The sequence below is a fragment of the Saimiri boliviensis genome, chromosome 17, assembly GCF_048565385.1.
Source record: "Saimiri boliviensis isolate mSaiBol1 chromosome 17, mSaiBol1.pri, whole genome shotgun sequence".
Classification (NCBI taxonomy): Eukaryota; Metazoa; Chordata; class Mammalia; order Primates; family Cebidae; genus Saimiri; species Saimiri boliviensis.
The window spans coordinates 55,628,417-55,648,773 of NC_133465.1; the positions used below are offsets into that span (position 1 = coordinate 55,628,417).

The 20,357-nt window shown below is 45.3% G+C and overlaps 1 protein-coding gene across 1 annotated transcript in view; it reads right to left on the reverse strand.

Annotated features, from left to right (window-relative positions):
- The window catches only part of PITPNC1 (phosphatidylinositol transfer protein cytoplasmic 1), a 321,680-nt gene that overhangs the window by 134,671 nt on the left and 166,652 nt on the right, over positions 1-20,357 (reverse strand). Inside the window, exons 3-4 of the mRNA XM_039476220.2 lie at positions 10,668-10,756; positions 9,066-9,073 (exon numbers count right to left, since the gene is read on the reverse strand). Coding sequence (XP_039332154.1) covers positions 9,066-9,073; positions 10,668-10,756 — 97 coding nt within the window. The remainder of the gene's footprint in view (positions 1-9,065; positions 9,074-10,667; positions 10,757-20,357) is intronic.

Below are 20,357 nucleotides of genomic sequence, written 5' to 3' on the forward strand. Positions count from 1 at the left end.
TCCTCTGACATGCTGAGTAATAGCAACTCACTAGGAAAGCAAGGCCAGAAGGGAGACAGAGCCGAAGACATGAATGAAAGCATGTTTTCTGAATGGGGGAGGGTTTGCTACTCGCTTGCAGTTCTAGAATAATCATGCAGGGAAACGAAATTCAAGCTCAGACGATCTAGGGCTGGACTTGTCAAGGCAGAAATAAGCAGAGGATGCTCATGAATACTGATAGCTACATACCATAATGGCAAGACAAGAATTTAAAGAGACAAGGAGACCACATCAAATAAAAAGAATTGCACGTAAATAACAGAGATGGGGCCAGGCATGGTGGCTCAGGCCTGTAATCTCAGCACTTCGGGAGGCCGAGGCAGGAGAATTGCTTGAGCCCAGGAGTTCGAAATTAGCCTGGGCAACACAGTGAGACCCTGTCTCTATTTTATAATTAAAAATAGTATCAGAGGTGGGAATGCATCAGTGTGACTTCCCAAATACAAGTGAGCATGTGGCCAGGTAGGAAACTTTTGGATGGCAAGCTTTCTCAGTTAAAAATGGTTAAGAATCATCCCCCTTCACTGACCTGGCAAATTCTCATCTGAGAAAAATAGTATCAATGTAAAATTCTGAACTGAAAAGATGGTTATATTCTTGTATCAACACTTGTTTAGACAGTAAATACAGATACACTATTGTGTAGTTCATAGTATCTTACTGATCAAAAAGATCAAAGACTTCAAGGCAATTTTGCATTACTTTTTTTTTTGTTTTTTGAGACAGAATCTTATGTTGTCACCCAGGCTGGCGTGCAATGGTGCAATCTTGGCTCACTGCAACCTCCGCCTCCCAGGTTCAAGTGATTCTCCTGCCTCAGCCTCCTGAGTAGCTGGGATTACAGGCACCTGCCATCACACCTGGTTAATTTTTGTACTTTTATTGAGACAGGGTTTCATCATGTTGGTCAGGCTGGTCTCGAAATCCTGACCACAAGTGATCCACCTGCCTTGGCCTCTCAGAGTGCTGAGATTACAGGCGTGAGCCACCACATCTGGCCTTTGCATTCACTTTAATCCCTGAAATACACTATGTTAGTATACCCATAGTCATACTGTTTTATTTTTACAGAAGGAAATCTGTCCCACAAAATCTTTCCAGTTGTATTTTGCACATCTCAACAACTGAACTGAACACAACTCCACAGACGTTTGTAAAATGTAGAAGGGAAATCAAATTTTTCAGTACTGAAAGTGGAAAATAAACAACAAAGAAGAAAAGGAGAATTTCTTAGTAAAATCTTCTACTGAACATTCCTTTAAACAACTCTGTTTTCTCTGCTCATTGCCCTCTGTAAAGTCATTTCGAGTGGTGTTAAAAAATGCAAACGATTTAAAAATGTTATGTTGTGTTACGGTAGAGGCGTGCGTTCTATCGCCTGCTCTCTCCCCTCGAAACAGCTGAATTAATTTTCTCTGAAGTCCGCAGAAGAGCTTGGGAACAGCTAGAGCAAATGGAAATGGGATAATCTGAACAAACAAAACGGGTTGTTCTAAGACTCCCGCTTCACCAGGCACTAATTGGGTTGCTGAGACATGGAGAGAAACTCTGGTCCCACACAAGGGCAGCGGGACATCTGTGAACAGGCTGGTTTGCAACGGGCTCACCCGTACAACCAGTTCATTTTCTAAATGGAAACAAATCCGAATGCACAAATGCACTGCCGTCCCAACGTACTGCTGACTTTGCTGTGTGGTTGAACAGAACTGATTTTGCTTGAGAAGGAACTTATGGGTTCTGTGTCACCTGATTCTAAAAATAAAACACTTTTATTACTGTTGGGCATTCTTCAAAAAACTTTGGCATCTGAGTAATAGTCATCTTCAGGCAACATATTAGCTCACTGAAATTTAGATGAAAATAACATTTACCGAAATAGAATTGATCCACTGGCATAGTTAGTGGGTGCTTAACGGCTATGACCTGAAGAGAAGTTTCTGGAACACCTCTAAGTCTTAAAAGGTTGGCCTTGCAACATCCAAGATCCCTTGGACGAATAAGCTTGGGGAATGTTGCATGCCACAGCTCCCTTTGGAGATTCACAGTGTACATTAGGAAAAGCTCTGAGAAGTCCTACAATTATAAAATCTGTTTAGCTCTGTATGACCCATCCCTTACTTATTCAGCTGGGTACCATCTTAAATGATAGTTATAAATGGTTCTAGATTGCTTTTATATAAATTCTTTAGAACTATTAAGATTGTTGAGCTTGGTCATTCTGGCTCTGTCATGACACCGGTCTCACATAACCTTCTTTGACTTTCTTTTTTCGTTTTTTTTTTGTTTTTGAGACAGTGTCTCGTTCTCTCACCCAGGCTGGAATGCAGTGACATGATCTCGGCTCACTGCAACCTCCGCTTCCTGGGTTCAAGGTAGTCTCCCAAGTAGCTGGGATTATAGGCAGGCGTCACCATGCACAGCCAATTTTTGTGTCTTTAGTAGAGACAAGGTTTTGTCATGTTGGCCAGGCTGGTCTCAAACTCCTGACCTCAAGTGATCCACCTATCCCGGCCTCCCGAAGTGCTGGGATTACAGGAGTGAGCTACCTCACCTGGCCTTACTGTCATCTTCTCTGTAAGGGTCCTTTTCAGGCCTATGCCTAATTGCTGCCTTGCTCATTAGTGCCCCCAACTGGACAACTGTTTCTTTGGCCTGGTCCCTAAAGAAAGGATATTTCCCTTTGTCTAAAAAAATTATGGACTGCACTAGATACCCAGGGTTAATTGTGATACATAGATAAAAGTTATTTCCTAACCAGCTAACACCTGACTCCATGGCCTCAAAGAAGGGACTCTTAGGGACTTTCACTCTCTTTGCTTACATCGTAGATGAGATGGCCAGGTTTTGTTCTTCAATTTCTTTCTAAACAAGCCCAATCCTAGAGGTGTGGTGTAATAAACATCATCTTCCCTGGGCTTGTCCCTGTGTTCCCAGTTACGGATTACCAGTGGTTTGTACTGGCCCTTGGCTGGGACTCTGGGAAGTGGGGCGAAGAAAGGCTTAGAAGGGAGATGGGGCTTGTGAGGAATGGAGGTCACTGGTCTATAAACACAGCACCCATCAGCTCTTCGGATTACTGAGGGAGCTTGATAAGGCCCAGACTGTGAGTGCATTGCCTATCCCACCAGTTTATCAGCTTTCAGAAAAATTACCTCAATCTCTCCATGGCCACTCCTGGGCAGACAAGCCAGGTTCACCTGGGGTGACTGACGACAGACTCTCAGCTGTGAGCAGCCGTTCCTCTCTTTCTCGGCTCTTCCGAACCAGCCCGAGCAATCTCATCTCTCACAGTGGCTCAATACGATTTGAGGTTCTCATGCAAGAGTCATTTCATCCTCCCTGGTCTGTTGTGATTTATTTTTCCACCTCTTTCATCTAAATGATTAAAATGTTAGGTAGCTCTGACAACCCACCTGCCTTTGCTTCTGTCACTCTAACGAACACAAAGATGTATCCCATTTCTCCTCTTTTGCGGATGCTTATTAAGAGAGATGCTGGTAGGGAGGGGTGGTCACGGCAGCAAAATATATATACCAACTGTATACTCTAGGTCGCTGCTATCAATTTACTGTAACTTCAGTTTTCGAATTCCTGCAAACAAGAAGAAAATCCTTTGTTCTTCATTAGGACTGAGGCTGAATTGATGCTGTTGAGCTACGCTCATCTAAAAGTGCAGACTTTTTTTTTTTTTAGCTCTAGAAAAACAAAATCAACTCCTTTGGAAGGCAGCCAGTCTCCTCAGGAACCTTTCTTTGCAGACTTTACTAACTTCAGAAGAACCTGCCAGCTCTGAAGAGCTGGTTGAATGGTCTGCCCTCCGCAAAATTGCCGTTGTGTTGTTCTTTGTATACTGTATAATTAAGATTTTTTTTTTTTTTTCCATAAGCAAGCTAAAGATGTTTTTCCCACTTCCTGGGCAAATGGCATTTTCACATAATTCTAAACACACGCAGTCACTCACAGGGATGAAAAAGCTCCTATGTCTTGAAAATTGTGATAGTGTTGAAGCCCCAGATGGCCCTAAATAGAAAGTTTCCTTGCCTGGGCTTTGTCACGAAGGAGGGCAGCATGAGGTCTGAGCAGCAGGCTAAACAGTCAGATATAAGACCTAGGGCACCCTAGTGTAGACATCCCTGTGCTCTGGCCTAACGCTTTCCAAGAAGAGACACTGGTTTGGAGGCTTTCGAGCCCTAGGGGCTGCCTCTCTGAGGAAGGGAAGGGCACTGTGACCCTTACTGAGGCTCTGAACTTGGGAAGTTTTGCTTTGAGGCACAAAACAGGAACTACAGAGCTTGGGAAAGACAGCAAGAAGAGGTATTTAGGATTAAAAGATCAAGGGATAAAGAGCACAATTCAAATGCATTTAAAACAGGAAAAAACGACGAAGGCAATTGAAAGCATGTCATAAATCCTGGGAGCAGACGCTGTAGCCAGAGTCCAGGGTGGGCTCTGCCACCAGGGCTGTCATGGGCAGAGAGCGTGAGAACACAGCTGAGTCTGAGTCAAAGGGTGGCAGCTTCAAAACGCACACTGTGGGCCCGGAGGAGTGCACTAGAGTCAGAGAGAAAAATCCAGATCCCCTGGTCACCAGGGAGATGGAAAGAAAAGCTGTCCTATATTTGGCATGGAAAATGAAAGTGAACTAGCCAGGAACAATGTGACCTCCTCAGAGAGAATTAAATCTAAACCATGACCTGACATTGAAAACACCACGACCTGCCTTCCATGTGTCCAGGTGGCCAGGATTCACCTCTATCACTTGCCCACTGGGTCTAGGAGCATGCTATGGACTGAACTGTCTCCCCCAAATTCCTATGTTGAAGCCCTAATCCCCAATGCAATGGGTTTGGAGGTGGGACTTTGGGACCTAATCTGGTGTAGATGAGGTCACTCAGGTGGGGTCCTCATGATGGGAGTAGTGCCCTTATAAGAAGAGACCAGCGAACTTGCTCTGTCTCTGCCATGTGAGGGCATAGCAAGAAGATGGCCACGTGCTTAAGAAGATGGCCCTTGCCAGGAACCCAGTTGGCCAGCACTTTCAGCCTTTGCAACTGTGAGAAACAAATGTCTGTTGCTTAAGCCCCTCAGTCTGTGGTGTTTCGTTAGACCAACCTGAGCTAAGACAGAACAGGCCTCTCCAGGGGAGCTTCTAACGTCCCTTCAGGTCCAGCCCAAATGCAACCTTCTCTGAGAAACCTCCTCCTATTTCTCCCTGGCAGAATCTCTGTCTCCTTCCTACAATCCTCTCTGTTCGCACTTCAACTCTAACACTTATATGTAACACAGGTCTTCTATAAAGTCTTGACAGTTATGTATTCATCTGCTCCCACTTAATTTTTCCCAGCTCTGCCTAGCTCGTTCCAGGCCATGTCCTGAGCCAATCCCAACTGAGGCAGGAAGGCTCTCGGAGTGGTTCCACCAGTGCCTTTGATTGTTGGTTTCAGATCTGTCCATTGGGCTGGACAAGCTCTGAGCTGAGCTGCCAGCAGAGATTCAGGCCAGATTGCTGAATCTGTGGTCTAGCCTTAGAGTTATTACGGCATGTCAATTGCAGGATGGGTTCCTGCGTTCCATACTTTCGGTCCCCTCCCTTCCCTTGGCCCACCAGTGTGCCCTGTTCTCATGACCGATTTCTGTACTTGAGTCTCTGAGACCAGTTCTTCCATACCACCATCTCTCTCCCATCAGGTTGGCAGAAAAATACGAGACAACCATCTTTTGGCATAATTATGTTCCATGCAACATATGGGACATTCTATTCTTTGCTTTTTTTTTTTTTTTTTTTGGTAGAGACAGGGTTTCACCATGTTGGTCAGGCTGATCTCGAACTCCTGACCTTGTGATCCGCCGACCTCGGTCTCCCAAAGTGCTGGGATTAGAGGCGTGAGCCACCACACCCGGCCAAGAGACATCCTTATACTAAAAGTTATTTATTGTTTATCTGAAAATTCAACATTACCTGGACATTCTGTATTTTCACTTAATAAGGCTGACAATCTTATCTCCCCAGCAGCATGATACTGAGTAAGCCTGAGTGCTGTGTACTTTTCTTCCTGTCTCCCACACCGGGGACTGTAGCCCTTCTCTGAAACTCAAGGTCCCAATTCAGAGGCCAGCACTCTTCCTTTCACATTGCAACTGCTTATCTGTGTGGATTTCCCAGAGCCATTGATTGTGCCCACTGGTCTGAATCTCTGCTGGCAGCTCAGCTCAGAGCTTATCCAGCCCAGTGGACAGGTCTGAGGCCAGCTTGCTTCCTTGGCTAAGTCCCCTCTTGCCTCCAGAGAAGCCCAGGACTTGCTGGTGACCTCTAGACTTTGACTGGAATGTCCAGTTATTTCCAATCAGATTGTGACCCCAAATGGCAGAGATAATCGCTGCTATGCCATCTAGCATGATGTTTTGTACATCATTGATGCCTAATAAATGACTGTTGACTTATTTTTTATTTTTGAGATGGACTCTCGCTCTGTTGCCCAGGCTATAGTGCAGTGGCGTGATATCAGCTCACTGCAACTTCCTCCTCCTGGATTCAAGTGATTCTCCTGCCTCAGCCTCCCAAGTAGCTGGGATTACAGGTGCCCGCCATTACGCTCGACTAACTTCTCTCTCTCTCTCTCTCTCTCTCTCTCTCTTTTTTGTATTTTTAGTAGAGAAGGGGGTTTCACCATGTTGGCAAGGCTGGTCTGGAACTCCTCACCTCCAGTGATCCACCCACCTCAGCCTCCCAAAGGGCTGGGATTACAGGTGAGAGCCACTGTGCCCAGCCCAAAGTCTATCTCTTGATGATTACGCAGTTGCTAGAAGCAATGGAATTAGGGGGTGGTATTGGTAGTAGGGAACCGTTTAATTGCCTGCTATATACAGGCAGTATGCTAACAGCTTTCTATGCATTATATTTATTGTTGGCAAAGTAGCCTGGGGTCCGTATTTGACCTGCTGCCTCGGTAAATAGGACCATGATAATTTGTTTACATACTATCTAAGGCTGCTTTGCAGAGACAGAGACTGTATGACTCACAAAACAGAAAACATTGACAATATCACCATCTAGAGAAAATATTTTCCAGTTCAAAGGTAGACCACTGAAGTCTCCTGCTAACATCTCTAGGAAGGAGAGGTTCTTCTAATTTCAGAAAACAGGAAACTTGGGTTCAGAAAAGCAAAGATGTTTGTCCTAGAGCAGTGGTTCCCCTGCTTCTAAAATTTTAGATTTGCATTTTGCCATCAAATTGCCTCTTTTTTCAAAGTTAGGGACATTGCAGGGGGAAATACTATATACGTTCCTATCATTTCAAAAAAGAAAAGACATTTTAATACCCGAGTTTGATGGAATATAATTACCAACAGCACTTTGGATGAAATACACTTAATGTTATGAAAAACTCTGATACTAGTCCTCCTGTGTCTTCTTCATTCTGCAGAGGATAGGTGAGAACATATTCAAGGACCAGCATGAATTGAAGAAGCTGGCAGTTGGGAGCCAATTGCTTAGGAATTCTGGCCAGTGAGTGGCAAAACCAGGACAGCTAAGCCTCTCTGACTCCAAAGCATGTGCTGGGGCCATTTATCTACCTAGAATTCATGCCTCTATTCTACCATTCAATAACTACGGATTGAGCACCTATGATGTGTCAGGTACCATGCTTCTCCCGCGCAGACATGACAAATCATTTTCTTCCATTTCTCTCACCACCTCTCTTGTCTTTGGCTATTTGGATTGAAATAAAAAACTCAACTCTTAACACAACTTGGAAATACATAACTATTGGCCGGCCACAGTTGCTCACGCCTGTAATGCCAACACTTTGGGAGGCCCAGGTGAGCGGATTGCCTGAGGTCAGGAGTTCGAGACCAGCCTGGCCAAGATGGTGAAACCTCATCTCTATCAAAAATTAAAAAATTAGCCAGGCACGGTGGCACACACCTGTAATCCCAGCTACTTGGGAGGCTGAGGCAAGAGAATGGCTTGAACCCGGGAGGTGGAAATTGCAGTGAGCAGACGTCATGCCATTGTGCTTTAGCCTAGGTGATGGAGCAAGACTCTATCTTGAAGAAGAAAAAAGAAACTCATAACTATTTTCTTGTTGTGATTGGCTGACCTGTTAGCTGCTGGGGAAAATGATCTAAATGAAAATACCACAACACAATGATGTTATAGGATCTCTCTCTCTTTCTTTTAAGTCTAAGTAATAACCCTAGAGGCTCTTAGGTAAAGAAGTAATTTTAGCCGGGCGCAGTGGCTCAAGCCTGTAATCCCAGCACTTTGGGAGGCCGAGGTGGGTGGATCACGAGGTCAAGAGATCAAGACCATCCTGGTCAACATGGTGAAACCCCGCCTCTACTAAAAATACAAAAAATTAGCTGGGCATGGTGGTGCATGCCTGTAATCCCAGCTACTCAGGAGGCTGAGGCAGGAGAATTGCCTGAACCCAGGAGACGGAGGTTGCGGTGAGCCGAGATCGCGCCATTGCACTTCAGCCTGGGTAACAAGAGCGAAACTCCGTCTCAAAAAACAAACAAACAAAAAGAAGTCATTTTATCAAGCTACAGAGCTGCCCAACCCAGATCTCTGACATGCAAAATCATTCTCACATCTGTCTCTTCACTGCCAAGCTTCTCCAAAAAGGAATCAGGACACAGCCATGAGTAAAAGCCCCACCTTCTATATCAGTAACTACCATCATCTCTTTAATATCACATTGCTAGAAAGTGTTCTTCCATTGTAGTGAACTATAACCAATAAAGCAGTCAAGCTATTTAAAAATTACAAGCAAAAGTTAATTATGTGAAGTGACTATCAAGGCACTTTAAGTTAGGATTCATATTCTTGAACAAATGAGAACATTCAAATTATTGCATCATATATAACTAACGATGTTTAATAGCTTACATTGAAACATTTCTGACTCTGAATTATTCCTCTTTTTAAAACTTACTACATTGATAAGTAATACAAGAGACACTCCAATTACTCCACTGATCATAGATGAAACGTTTAAAAATAATTAAATGAAACTTACTGTGTATTCTGTTTCCACATGTTCATTTGAAGAAGACGGGAAAGAAAAAAGAAACAAAAGATGATTTAGACCATGCTTATATGCAATATAAAACCACAGAACGAACAAATCCTGATGAACTATAATTACGAAAAATGTACTAATGAAACTTTCATAAATACTGAATGTCTCCATGTTTGCACTGAAATTCTTTCATGATACTTTGGTGGTTGGGTGGATAGGAACTGTGAGACAAGATTCAATTAGCCTATAGGCTTGTGGCTAATTAAAAACCAAAGAGTTGGTATTATAAAAGCAAATGAAAGACTAATAATTCCAGTAGAGCATTTCATTAACCACAAAGGAAATCTTTAAAGTGGAAAAGCAGCTTTTATAACCAATAAGAAGAGTTTGTTATGATGATGTTGAGGTGGGATTTCAAATTCTAGCGTGTTTTTTCTTTTTTTTTTTTTTGAGACGGAGTTTCGCTCTTGTTACCCAGGCTGGAGTGCAATGGCGCGATCTCGGCTCACCGCAACCTCCGCCTCCTGGGTTCAGGCAATTCTCCTGCCTCAGCCTCCTAAGTAGCTGGGACTACAGGCACGCGCCACCATGCCCAGCTAATTTTTTTTTTTTGTATTTTTAGTAGAGACGGGGTTTCACCATGTTGACCAGGATGGTCTCGATCTCTTGACCTCATGATCCACCCGCCTCGGCCTCCCAAAGTGCTGGGATTACAGGCGTGAGCCACCGCACCCGGCATCTAGCGTGTTTGAGGGCAGGAATCAAACCTGAGTTTTTCTGGCCACAGTTTCTGGGATAGTATTCAGCACAGAAGAGTTTATTACCATCACATTGCAAGTGAGAGCAAAATTGATCTTAAGGATTTTCATATTATCTAATAGCAAAGAAAGTCATCTGGGGGCAGAGAGACCCAACAGAATTTTTAATACAAATTATATTCAAAATTTAGAGTGGCAAAAGCAAACACATCAAAATAAGCCACTTGTTTATAGACAAATCATACCCATAAATTACTTGGGAATTATTAAAGAAACAGGGAAATAAGAATCCTAAAACCTCTGTAAATATCTCTATTAAGATCTTCACCTCCCTTTTCCGTACTTTTTTTTTTTTTTTTGAAACGGAGTCTCATCGTGTCGCCCTGCCAGGCTGGTGTGCAGTGGCACAAGCTTGGCTCACAGCAACCTCGCCCTCCTCGTTTGGTATTTTTTAGTAGAGATGGGGTTTTGCCATGTTGGCCAGGCTGGTCTCAAACTCCTGACCTCAAGTAATCTACCTGCCTCGGCCTCCCAAAGTGCTGGGATTACAGGAGTGAGCCACTGCACCCAGCCCGGCCCTCCATAAACTATTTATCGTAATTCTAAGAAGGAGGATAGAATGGCTTAGCTTAACCCCCTGTCACCTGCCATCTCTGTGTCTCAGTGTTAGAAGTACTAATGACCTAAAAGTAAAAAAAAAAAAAAAACAACAAAAAAGGAGAGAGATACTCCGGGCTCCCACAAGGCCCTGCTTGGATAATCAACCATAAATCAATGAAATTCAACTACACTATGTCCTTGCGTTTACTACATGTGGCATATGGGTGTACTCAGGACTTACCTGTAATTGTGTAGGGATAATAGTTCCAAGCCTTCTCTGTAACATAAAATATTTTGGGGACAACAGCTCTAGCCCAACCAGGCAGTTTGCTAAGAGAAAAGGAAAAAAAAAAAAAAAAAGACAATTAGTGTCTGTTCAGAGTCTCACCACACTACCACATCTTTCTGGATCAAACGCTGGAGGACTCAGGAGAGTTCCGGGGCATCTCTTTTTCTCTGCAGCTACCTTTTCTCATCTCTCTGGTCTTTGCCATAGTTAATTGCTTCCCATGCATATTCAAGTGCTCTCAAAATGTGTAAAGGCAGAAGGCTACAGCCTGGTGGGGGACTCCATCAGACTGTTGGCCTGTCCCCTGGATTTGCAAAGACATGTGAATTCAGGGTCTGAAGGGTTCCATGTTTGGAGGGGTCGGCCAGCCTGACCTTTGTCTCCTGGGAGGGGTATCATGGAATGTTTAAGCCCAAACATTGGCAGGGAGAGGAAGCTAATCTTGGAGATAGACTTCAGCCTAAGCAGCCCATAGAATTGACCTTTTAAAAATGGACTAAAGCAACAGAGAGTGCAACTTAGAGACAACCCACAAAACACAATTATAGTGGGTTGAATTGTGTCTACCCCCAAAGATACATCCACAGTCTTAACCTCCAGTAACTGTGAATGTGACCTGCTTTGAAAATAGGCTCTTTGTAGATGTAATTAAGTTAAAGATCACAAGAAGAAATCCTTCCGGATTTAGGATAAGCCCTAACTCCAATGACTGGTAACCTTCTAAGAGAAAGGAGAAAGAGATTTGAGACTCAGAGACACGCCGAGGGGAAGGTCATGTGGGGACAGAGGCAGAGACGGGAGTGACGTTGCTGCAAGCCAAGGAATGCGAGGAGATGGGACAGAGGCAGCGGACAGACCCTCTCTCAGTTTCCCCAGAAGGAAACGACACTGCCAACCCCTTGATTTCAGGTTTCTGGGCCCCAGAACTGCTAGAGGATACATTTGCACTGTGTTCAGCCACCTGGTTTGCAGCAATTTGTTTTGGAAAGTTATTAGAAAGCCCATAAAATGGTGCAGTCATTCCTCTGGAGCAGCCATTTGCAGAAAACAAATCCCCAGAAGGCACAGGTCCCAGGGTCTTTTGCAAACCAAAAACCAATGAAGTTTTGTTTTTCTTCAAAGGCAAACCTTAGAGAACAGTGCAGACCTCAGCTAATTCCTTAAACATTATATTGAAATATATACTATTTCTATTCCTTAAGATATATCTGCATGATTTCATTTTTATCCCAGCCCAATAACCAAGAGTTTCTGTCCTTCCAGAGGCTACCATTTGATTCTTTCCTACTCTGGGGCCTATAGCTAAGTGTCTGGGACGCTCATGTCTAGCAGTCGATCCAGGGAGATGACGTAAACCCTCAGCTCTTTAGGGCTGCATGTTGGCAATAAGAAACATCAAGAAGCAGTTTTGAAGCCGTGCACAGTGGCTCGTGCCTGTAATTCCAGCACTTTGGGAGGCTGAGGTGGGCGGATCACGAGATCAGAAGTTCAAGACCAGCCAGGCCAACATGGCGAAAGCCCCATCTCTACCAAAAACACAAAAATTAGCCGGGTGTGGTGGTGGGCACCTGTAACCCCAGCTACTCGGGAGGCTGAGGCAAGAGAATCACTGGAACCCGGGAGGTGGAGGTTGCAGTGAGCCAGGACTGCACCATTGCTCTCTAGCCTGGGCAACAGAGTGAAACTCCATCCCCCACCCCTCCACCCCCCCAAAAAAAGAAAAGAAAAAGAAAAGCAGTTTGGAATTCCAAGCTGATAGAACCAGGAAGCTGGAAGGGACATGGAGCTAAATGGAACCCCAAGTCTCAAAATCCTCCTGGATGTGAAATCTAAATGACAATCAGAGCCCGTAAAACACTGTACCTGGCCTGTCTTTCCCAGTTATTTCTCTTATTTCTGACAGCATCCAGGCCTGGCTTTTGAAAAGACAAAGATGGATTCTCAGTGGCTGGCCGGACCTAACCCATAGCTCCGGGCTGTTAATCGGGGTTGAAACAAACAGGAAAGCAAAGCTCCCCCAGAAGTTGAGTGAGTGTTAGACAAAGACCCCTGCTCTCAGGAGGGCTGTGAGGAGTGAGTGAAGCAGTCTGATCTTTCACATAACAATTCTTGCTGCTCTAATGCAGAATTTTTCACTCCTATAAAATCCTCTCTGCAGTAACTGCTCATTTCCCTGATGTTCACACTGCTCAAAAGGATAGAGTTTTTATAGCTTTTGCAGATGATGTATTTCATCCATCACCGAAGTTGGAGTGCAACTCAGGTGACGCTGACAGTGGGAAAATTGCACTGGCTCGTGTGCAGGAAATGGTCATGAGCAAAACTTCCCCTGGTTCCTTCCTGTTTGCCCCCACACCCCAGTGCAACGTGCCAATGGCTAGTGTGGGAAGATGTGGATTCTAGCTGCAGGCAGGTGATTTTCTTGTGCTTTGAATGGACTGACACAGGGTTGGAGAATCTCCCTCAAGTAAGCAAGGCACTATTTTTTGTTTGTTTTTGTTTTTTGTTGAGATGGAGTTTCCCTTTTGTTACTCAGGCTGGAGTGCAATGGCGCGATGTTGGCTCACCGCAACCTCTGCATCCTGGGTTCAAGCTACTCCCCTGTCTTAGCCTCCCGAGTAGCTGGGATTACAGGCACGCACCACCATGCCCAGCTAATTTTTGTATTTTTAGTAGAGATGGGGTTTCACCATGTTGACCAGGATGGTCTCCATCTCTTGACCTCGTGATCCACCCACCTTGGCCTCCCAAAGTGCTGGGATTATAGGTGTGATCCACCGTGCCTGGCCGGCACTGTTTAGCTTAGACAAAGCGCACATGTCTCCCTAAGGTATTAAAGCCCATTCTCCACTGTCCTCTTGTGGGCAGGGGTTCCATCTACACTGCACCCCTCCTCAGATTCCTCATGCACCGGAGTACTCTGGGGCCCAAGTACCTCCTCACCACATAATTCATTCCCTATAACATTTTAAAAGCCTCCCAGCAGAACCATACTCCTGAGCAACCATCATTTTCTGCAAGGGAAGTGAAAATTATGGGCAATCTTCCATCCATGTCGAGACTTTTCCTATTTGTAAATAGCTCGTCAGGACTCCAGATTCTAGAATCTATTTTAGCTGTTTCAGCCACCATCTTACACAGGACATGCAGAATGATAATCAATGACCTTTTTCATTGAGATGGCCTAAAAAACTACAATCGTTTAGTCAAGATGGCTAATATTTTATGGAACTCTTCTTTCTTTTTTGGGAGATGTCTTGCTCTATCTTCCAGGCTGGAGTGCAGTGGCACGATCTTGGCTCACTGCAACCACCACCTCCTGGGTTCAAGCGATTTTCCTGCCTCAGCCTCCCGAGTAGCTGGGATTACAGGCATGTGCCACCATGCCTGGCCAATTTTGGCCTCCTAAAGTCCTGGGATCACAGGTGTGACCACCGTGCCAGGTATTAACTTTTGTATTTTTAACAGAGACAGGGTTTTGTCATGTTGACCAGGCTGATCTTGAACTCCTGACCTCAGGTGATCCGCCTGCCTCGGCCTCCTAAACTGCTGTGATTACTGGTGTGAGCCACCATGCCCGGCTTGGACTCTTCTAATTAGTCTGGAAAGGAGGCTCCTTCTGGTAGTTTCCAGGCTCGGCACGAGAGGCATTTGCAACAAGTTCCATGACACGCTATTTAAATATTTTTAAGCCACTAACAGATCTTCTCTCAGCTCCCAATTTCCCCAGAGCCCATCATTATTCGAATCATTTGTCTGAGAAAGTAAAATTTATTTTTCCCTGCAGCAATGATTTATCAGGGCCTGCAAAGAAAAATGGAATTAAATTAGTCCCCACTGTTGCTGTCACTTTCATGATGTACACTGTCACACAGCCTACAATTCCAAGAAAAAGTCTGTCACTCAAACTCAGTCCCAAGTGCCAAACAAGAGCCTCTCTGCTACAAAGGCAGCAAGTTTGAATCAAGTCTCTTGGTCTATGGGCTAGGATCAAACCTCCCGATGGCCCGTCTCACCAAGGCTCAGGCTTTAGAGACACTGGGGAAAAGGAGGGGCAAAGTGATACCATAACCCATGCTGTATTTCCCCAGACGCTTTGTCAATGCTTCCCAAAGACAGACTTTTCAAAAGCGCCGGTTTCTTACTTTATGTATGTATGTATGTATGTATGTATGTATGTATGTATTTATTTATTTGAGAGGGAGGCTTCCTCTGTCACCCAGGCTGGAGGGCAGTGGCACAATCTCAGCTCACTGCAACCTCTGCCTCCCGAGTGCAAGCGATTCTCTTGCCTCAGCCTACCAAGTAGCTGGGATTACAAGCATGTGCCAATATGCCCGACTAATTTTTGTATTTGTAGTAGAGACAGGTTGTCACCATGTTAGCCAGGTTGGTCTCGAACTCCTGACCTCAAGTGATCCACCCAGCTTGGCCTCCCGAAGTGCTGGGATTACAGGTGTGGGCTTCCACGCCCGCCTGGTTTTTTGCTTTTAAATGTTGGTATGAATAGAACATATCAATGACACAGCCAAGGGGTCAGCTCTTCTGGTTTGCCTGGCAGCTCCCTGGTTTTAACACTGAAAGTCCCACATGCCAGAAAAGCCCTCAGTTCCAGGCAAACTGGGATGGTTGGTCACCCTAGAGCAGGGGTTCTCACCAGAGGGAGATTTTGCATCCCCAGGAGACATTTGGCAATGTCTGGAGGTTTTCAGTTGTCTCAACAAAGGTAGGGTGGGGTGGGAGGTGCTACTGGCATCTACTGAGCAGAGGCCGAGGATGCGGCTCAACCTCCTCAGATGCACAGTACAGGACCCCATGGCAAATAATGATCCAGGCCAAAGCATCAGCAGCAATAAGGTTTAAACCCTGGCAGATTGTCTGTCATCTCACACATTCCCGAAGGTTCCCGAAATCACAACTGACTTGATAAGAAGGTCTGAACTGGTCGCAGGTTAAGTGTGTTTACTTCATAGAGAACGTCTGGAGCAGAAACTGCCATCATTCTTCCATTAGAAGCTTCTGGTACTTTACAATCCATATGATCACAAAATCCCTCCTGGTGCCTAATCTCACACTGCAGTGTATGTTCACTTGGGATTTGCTCCGGGAGGATTTGAACATCATTAGGCCAAATGTTGTCTAAATGGAGTCTGATTTCATTTTTTCAACATAGGTCAGAATGATGGCGGTCTTAACTAGAAATTTTGTTTTGTTCTTTTCTTTTCTCTCTTTTGGGACAGGGTCTTGCTCTGTTGCCCAGGCTGGAGTGCAGTGGTATGATCGTGCCTCACTGCAGCCTCGACTTTCTGGGCTTAAGTGATCCTCCTGCCTTGGCCTCCATAATAGTTGGGACTAAAGGCATGCACCACCATACCCAGCTGATTTTTAAATGTTCTTGTAGAGACAGTGTCTTGCTATGTTGCCTGGGCTGGTCTCAAACTCCTGGGCTTAAGCAATCCTCCTGCCTTGGCCTCCTGAAATGCTGGGATTACAGACATGAGCCAGTGTGCCCAGACTTTACCATAACTTAAACATTCTCGGCAGAAAAGACAGTCCTGAGATTTTCTCCTAAACAGCATGCCTAAAACTTGCCATGTTCTGCACTTAGATTATGCTCAAATAACTGCAGCTCATTTTAAATAGCTACCTTCATATCCTCCTTTCTCACAAGATAGTCCAGGAGGAACACCCTGACCTTTTGTTTCTTCGTTGCACTGAAACTGGCAATTGACATCTGTTTGATTCATAATCAATCGTCCCCATCCAGTTCTATGTGCAGTGATTTCTGGGGTCTTTAAACATCTTCCCCAGCTGCTCCGATTCATCCAGTTACTCTTCTAAGTGATTGTTCTGGCTGGTCTTTTAGTTGTGGTCTTAATGTAATTGTTTATATGGCAGTAGGGAAGTGAGCAGTTTCTGGACTAGAGCTATCACCTGTGGGAGGCAGGGTGTCCGGGGCCTCCCCCGCAGGGACTGGCCAGAAACCAAATTCCTTGAACTCCTTGAACTTGGACTCATGAACCCCACCCCCGACCTCCCTAATTAAAAAGACAGTTTGTGTGAGGATTCTGGGAAAAGCGGGCTGCCTCCTGCAGGTTCATGGAAGGCTCTGCTTGGACAGCATCAGAGTCAAATGGCCAGTGTGCTGAGAAGCCCCTAGCGAGGCGACACAGGATACACCATCATCCACTAGCAGCGAGGCAGCACCAAGGTGGAAAACCTCCTGGCTGGATGCTCTCTGAGATCCCAACCAGGCCTAAACATTGTTTCTACGATTTCCCACAGGAGTGCAGGGGAGGAGGCCCAGCAGCATGAGAGTCCCTGGCATGCCCTTAAGTACTGAGATCGGGACAGAACACCACAGCACGGAGTGAAAGGTTGAAAGGAAGCACTATATATATATATATATATATATAGTGTCCCCATATATAATATGTAATATAAGTACACAGACTATATAAAATTATATATACTAGATGATATACTATTCTTTATTATGGCTACTGTGCACTGTCACTTCCAACTGGGATGCAAGTCCCCCAGGGCAGGGATCTTCGTTCTGTTCACTATTGCAACCCAGCACCTAAAACGGTGCCTGATGCCCAGCAGGTGTTTCTCTCTGCGTCTGTGCGTATGTGTGTATATATATGTCTAGACTATGTGTCAAGTAACTTGCCCAGCTATTACTAGATAAGGAGCCATTTTTCGAACACGGCATGGGCATCATCTCATATATTTTGGTAAAAAAATAAATATAGCCCGGGCACGGTGGCTCACGCCTGTAATCCCAGCACTTTGGGAGGCCGAGGCGGGCAGATCACCTCAGGTCAGGAGTTTGAGACCAGCCTGGCCAACGTGGTGAAACCCTGTCTCTACTAAAAATAAAAAAATTAGCCAGGTGTGGTGGCACGTGCCTGTAGTCCCAGTTACCCAGGAGGCTGAGGCAGGAGAATCACTTGAATCTGGGAGGTGGTGGAGGTTGCAGTGAACCAAGATTCACTGCATATCAGCCTGATGACAGAGTGAGACTCCATCTCAAATTAAAAAATATATATATGTGTGTGTGTAAATGATAGAGAGACCCATATTTTATGTTATGTTATGTTGCTTACGGACAGAGTCTGGCTCTGTCACCAAGCCTGGAATGCAATGATGCAATCTCAGCTCACTGCAATCTTCATCTCCTCCCAGGTTCAAGCAATTCTCATGCCTCAGCCTCCAGAGTAGCTGGGACTACAGGCATGTACCACCACACCCAGTAAATTTTTGTATTTTTAGTATAGCTGGGGTTTCACCATGTTGGCCAGGCTGGTCTCAATACTGAGCTCAAGTGATCTGCCTGCCTCAGCCTCCCAAAGTGCTGGGAGATCCATATTTTAGAAGCAGGGTCTCAACTCGCCCAGGCTGGAGTGCAGTGGTGTCATCATAACTCACTGCAACCCTGAATCCTTGGGCTCAAGCTGTCCTCCTCCCTCCGCCTCCTAAATAGCTAGATTTTAAACTTTTTATAGAGACAGAGACCTACTATGTTGCCCAGAGTCCTACTATGTTGTCTCGAACTCCTGGCCTTAAGGGATCCTCCTGCCTCAGCCTCCCAAAGTGTTGGGATTACAGGTGTGAACCACCACATCTGGCTTCAATGAATATTTTTTGAATGAAGATTGTCTTTGTATATCCAGAAGTTAATAATGACCATAGAGAGTCTTAGAAAAAATAGCGTGAAAATGAGCTATTTGGTCAGAGTCTATGTCTCTGATTCTTTCTCTATTGCCTATTGCCCGGGCAGTGGAATCTCCCAAAACCACACAAATTCTGGGCACTGAGCTTATTTTGGGGAAGATCTGGGAGAACAGGACACAGAAACGGGAAAGAGAGATCCAAGCCGGGGCCGCCAGGTTCTACCAATGAGCTGTTAGGTCAAAGGCCCAGCTGGTAGCTTTGCATGCCCATCAGTTAAAAGAGTTCATGACTGGCTGGGCGCGGTGGCTCAAGCCTGTAATCCCAGCACTTTGGGAGGCCGAGGCTGGTGGATCACAAGGTCAAGAGATCGAGACCATCCTGGTCAACATGGTGAAACTCCGTCTCTGCTAAAACTACAAAAAAAAAAAAAGTTAGCTGGGCATGGTGGCACGTGCCTGTAATCCCAGCTACTCAGGAGGCTGAGGCAGGAGAACTGCCTGAACCCAGGAGGCGGAAGTTGCGGTGAGCCGAGATCACGCCATTGCACTCCAGCCTGGGTAACAAGAGCGAAACTCCAACTCAAAAAAAAAAAAAAAAAAAAAAAGAGTTCATGACTTATGAAACCTTTATCCTCTCCTACCCAAAGCCACCAGAGGCCAGGAGACACTGCCATGGAAGGCAAGGGCCAGGTAGCAGGAAAAATGTTCTCCCTCTGCATACCAATTCAGGCATTAGGCAGAATCACCGTTAGAGGCTGGCAACCCTCCCTGACTGGCAGCTGCCAGCACAGCTTAATTAATCCAGCAGCCGGGGTGGTGAAGAACATGACACTGCATGGCTGAAAAACAAGCCTAAAAATAGCCTCCAGTTTTTCTCCAATGCCCCTCTACCGCCAACCCCCATCCCCTCCCCTCCTGGGCTTCAGTGGGAAGTGATCCAAGAGATGCTAAAGTGAAAATAAAAGGTGACAAAAGAGAAGTCCACCTTCATCTGTTTCTGGGTGACAGGTTTCACTTAGAATCACTATTCTAGAATTTGATTAGTATGCCCCCATGCCAGTTGTAACCAGGAATTTTGAAGACAAACCAAGACATACCACTTGCTTGGTTAACTGAACTGGATCAAAAGCCCAAGCACAGACCAGGCACAGTGGCTCATGCCTGTAATCCCGGCACTTTGGGAGGCTGAGGGGGGCGGATCACCTGAGGTCAGGAGTTCGAGACCAGCCTGGCCAACATGGCGAAACTCCGTCTCTACCAAAAATATAAAAATTAGCCCGGTGTGGAGACGGGTGCCTGTAATCCCAGCTACTCGGGAGGCTGAGGTGGAAGAATCACTTGAACCTGGGAGGCAGACATTGCAGTGAGCCAAGATTGCGCCACTGTACTCCTGCCTCTGGGTGACAGAGTGAGACTCTGTCTTGGAAAAAAAAAAAAAAGCCCAATCACAACTACCAAGTGTATTATCGTATTAGTAGTAATGTAAGTGTACTAATGCATTAGTACTCATATACCAAATAGATTAGGCAACCATCACAATGTGCTATGTATCAACAGTGTGCTAGATGCCGTAGGAGGGGCCAGAGGATGAAGCAACCCCACAACCTCTGGGAAATGAGAGGCATGTATTAAAAGGACGGATGGCATTTTCAAAGGACATTAGATCCAATTAAAAAATTGGCAAAGGCACAGACATTTCTCCAAAGAAGATACACAAATGGCCAATGAATGCATGAAGAGACGCGAACATCATTAGTCATTAGAGCAATGCAAATCAAAACGACGAGCTACCACTTCATACCCACTAGGATGGCTATCATCAGAAAGACAGACAAAGCAAGTGTCGGTGATCATGTGGAAAAATGGGAGTCCTGTTGCATTGCTGGTGGGAATATGAAACAGTGCAGCCACTTTGGAAAACAGTTGAGCAGTTCCTTTGTCCCATTCACTGGTAGCCCAGGGC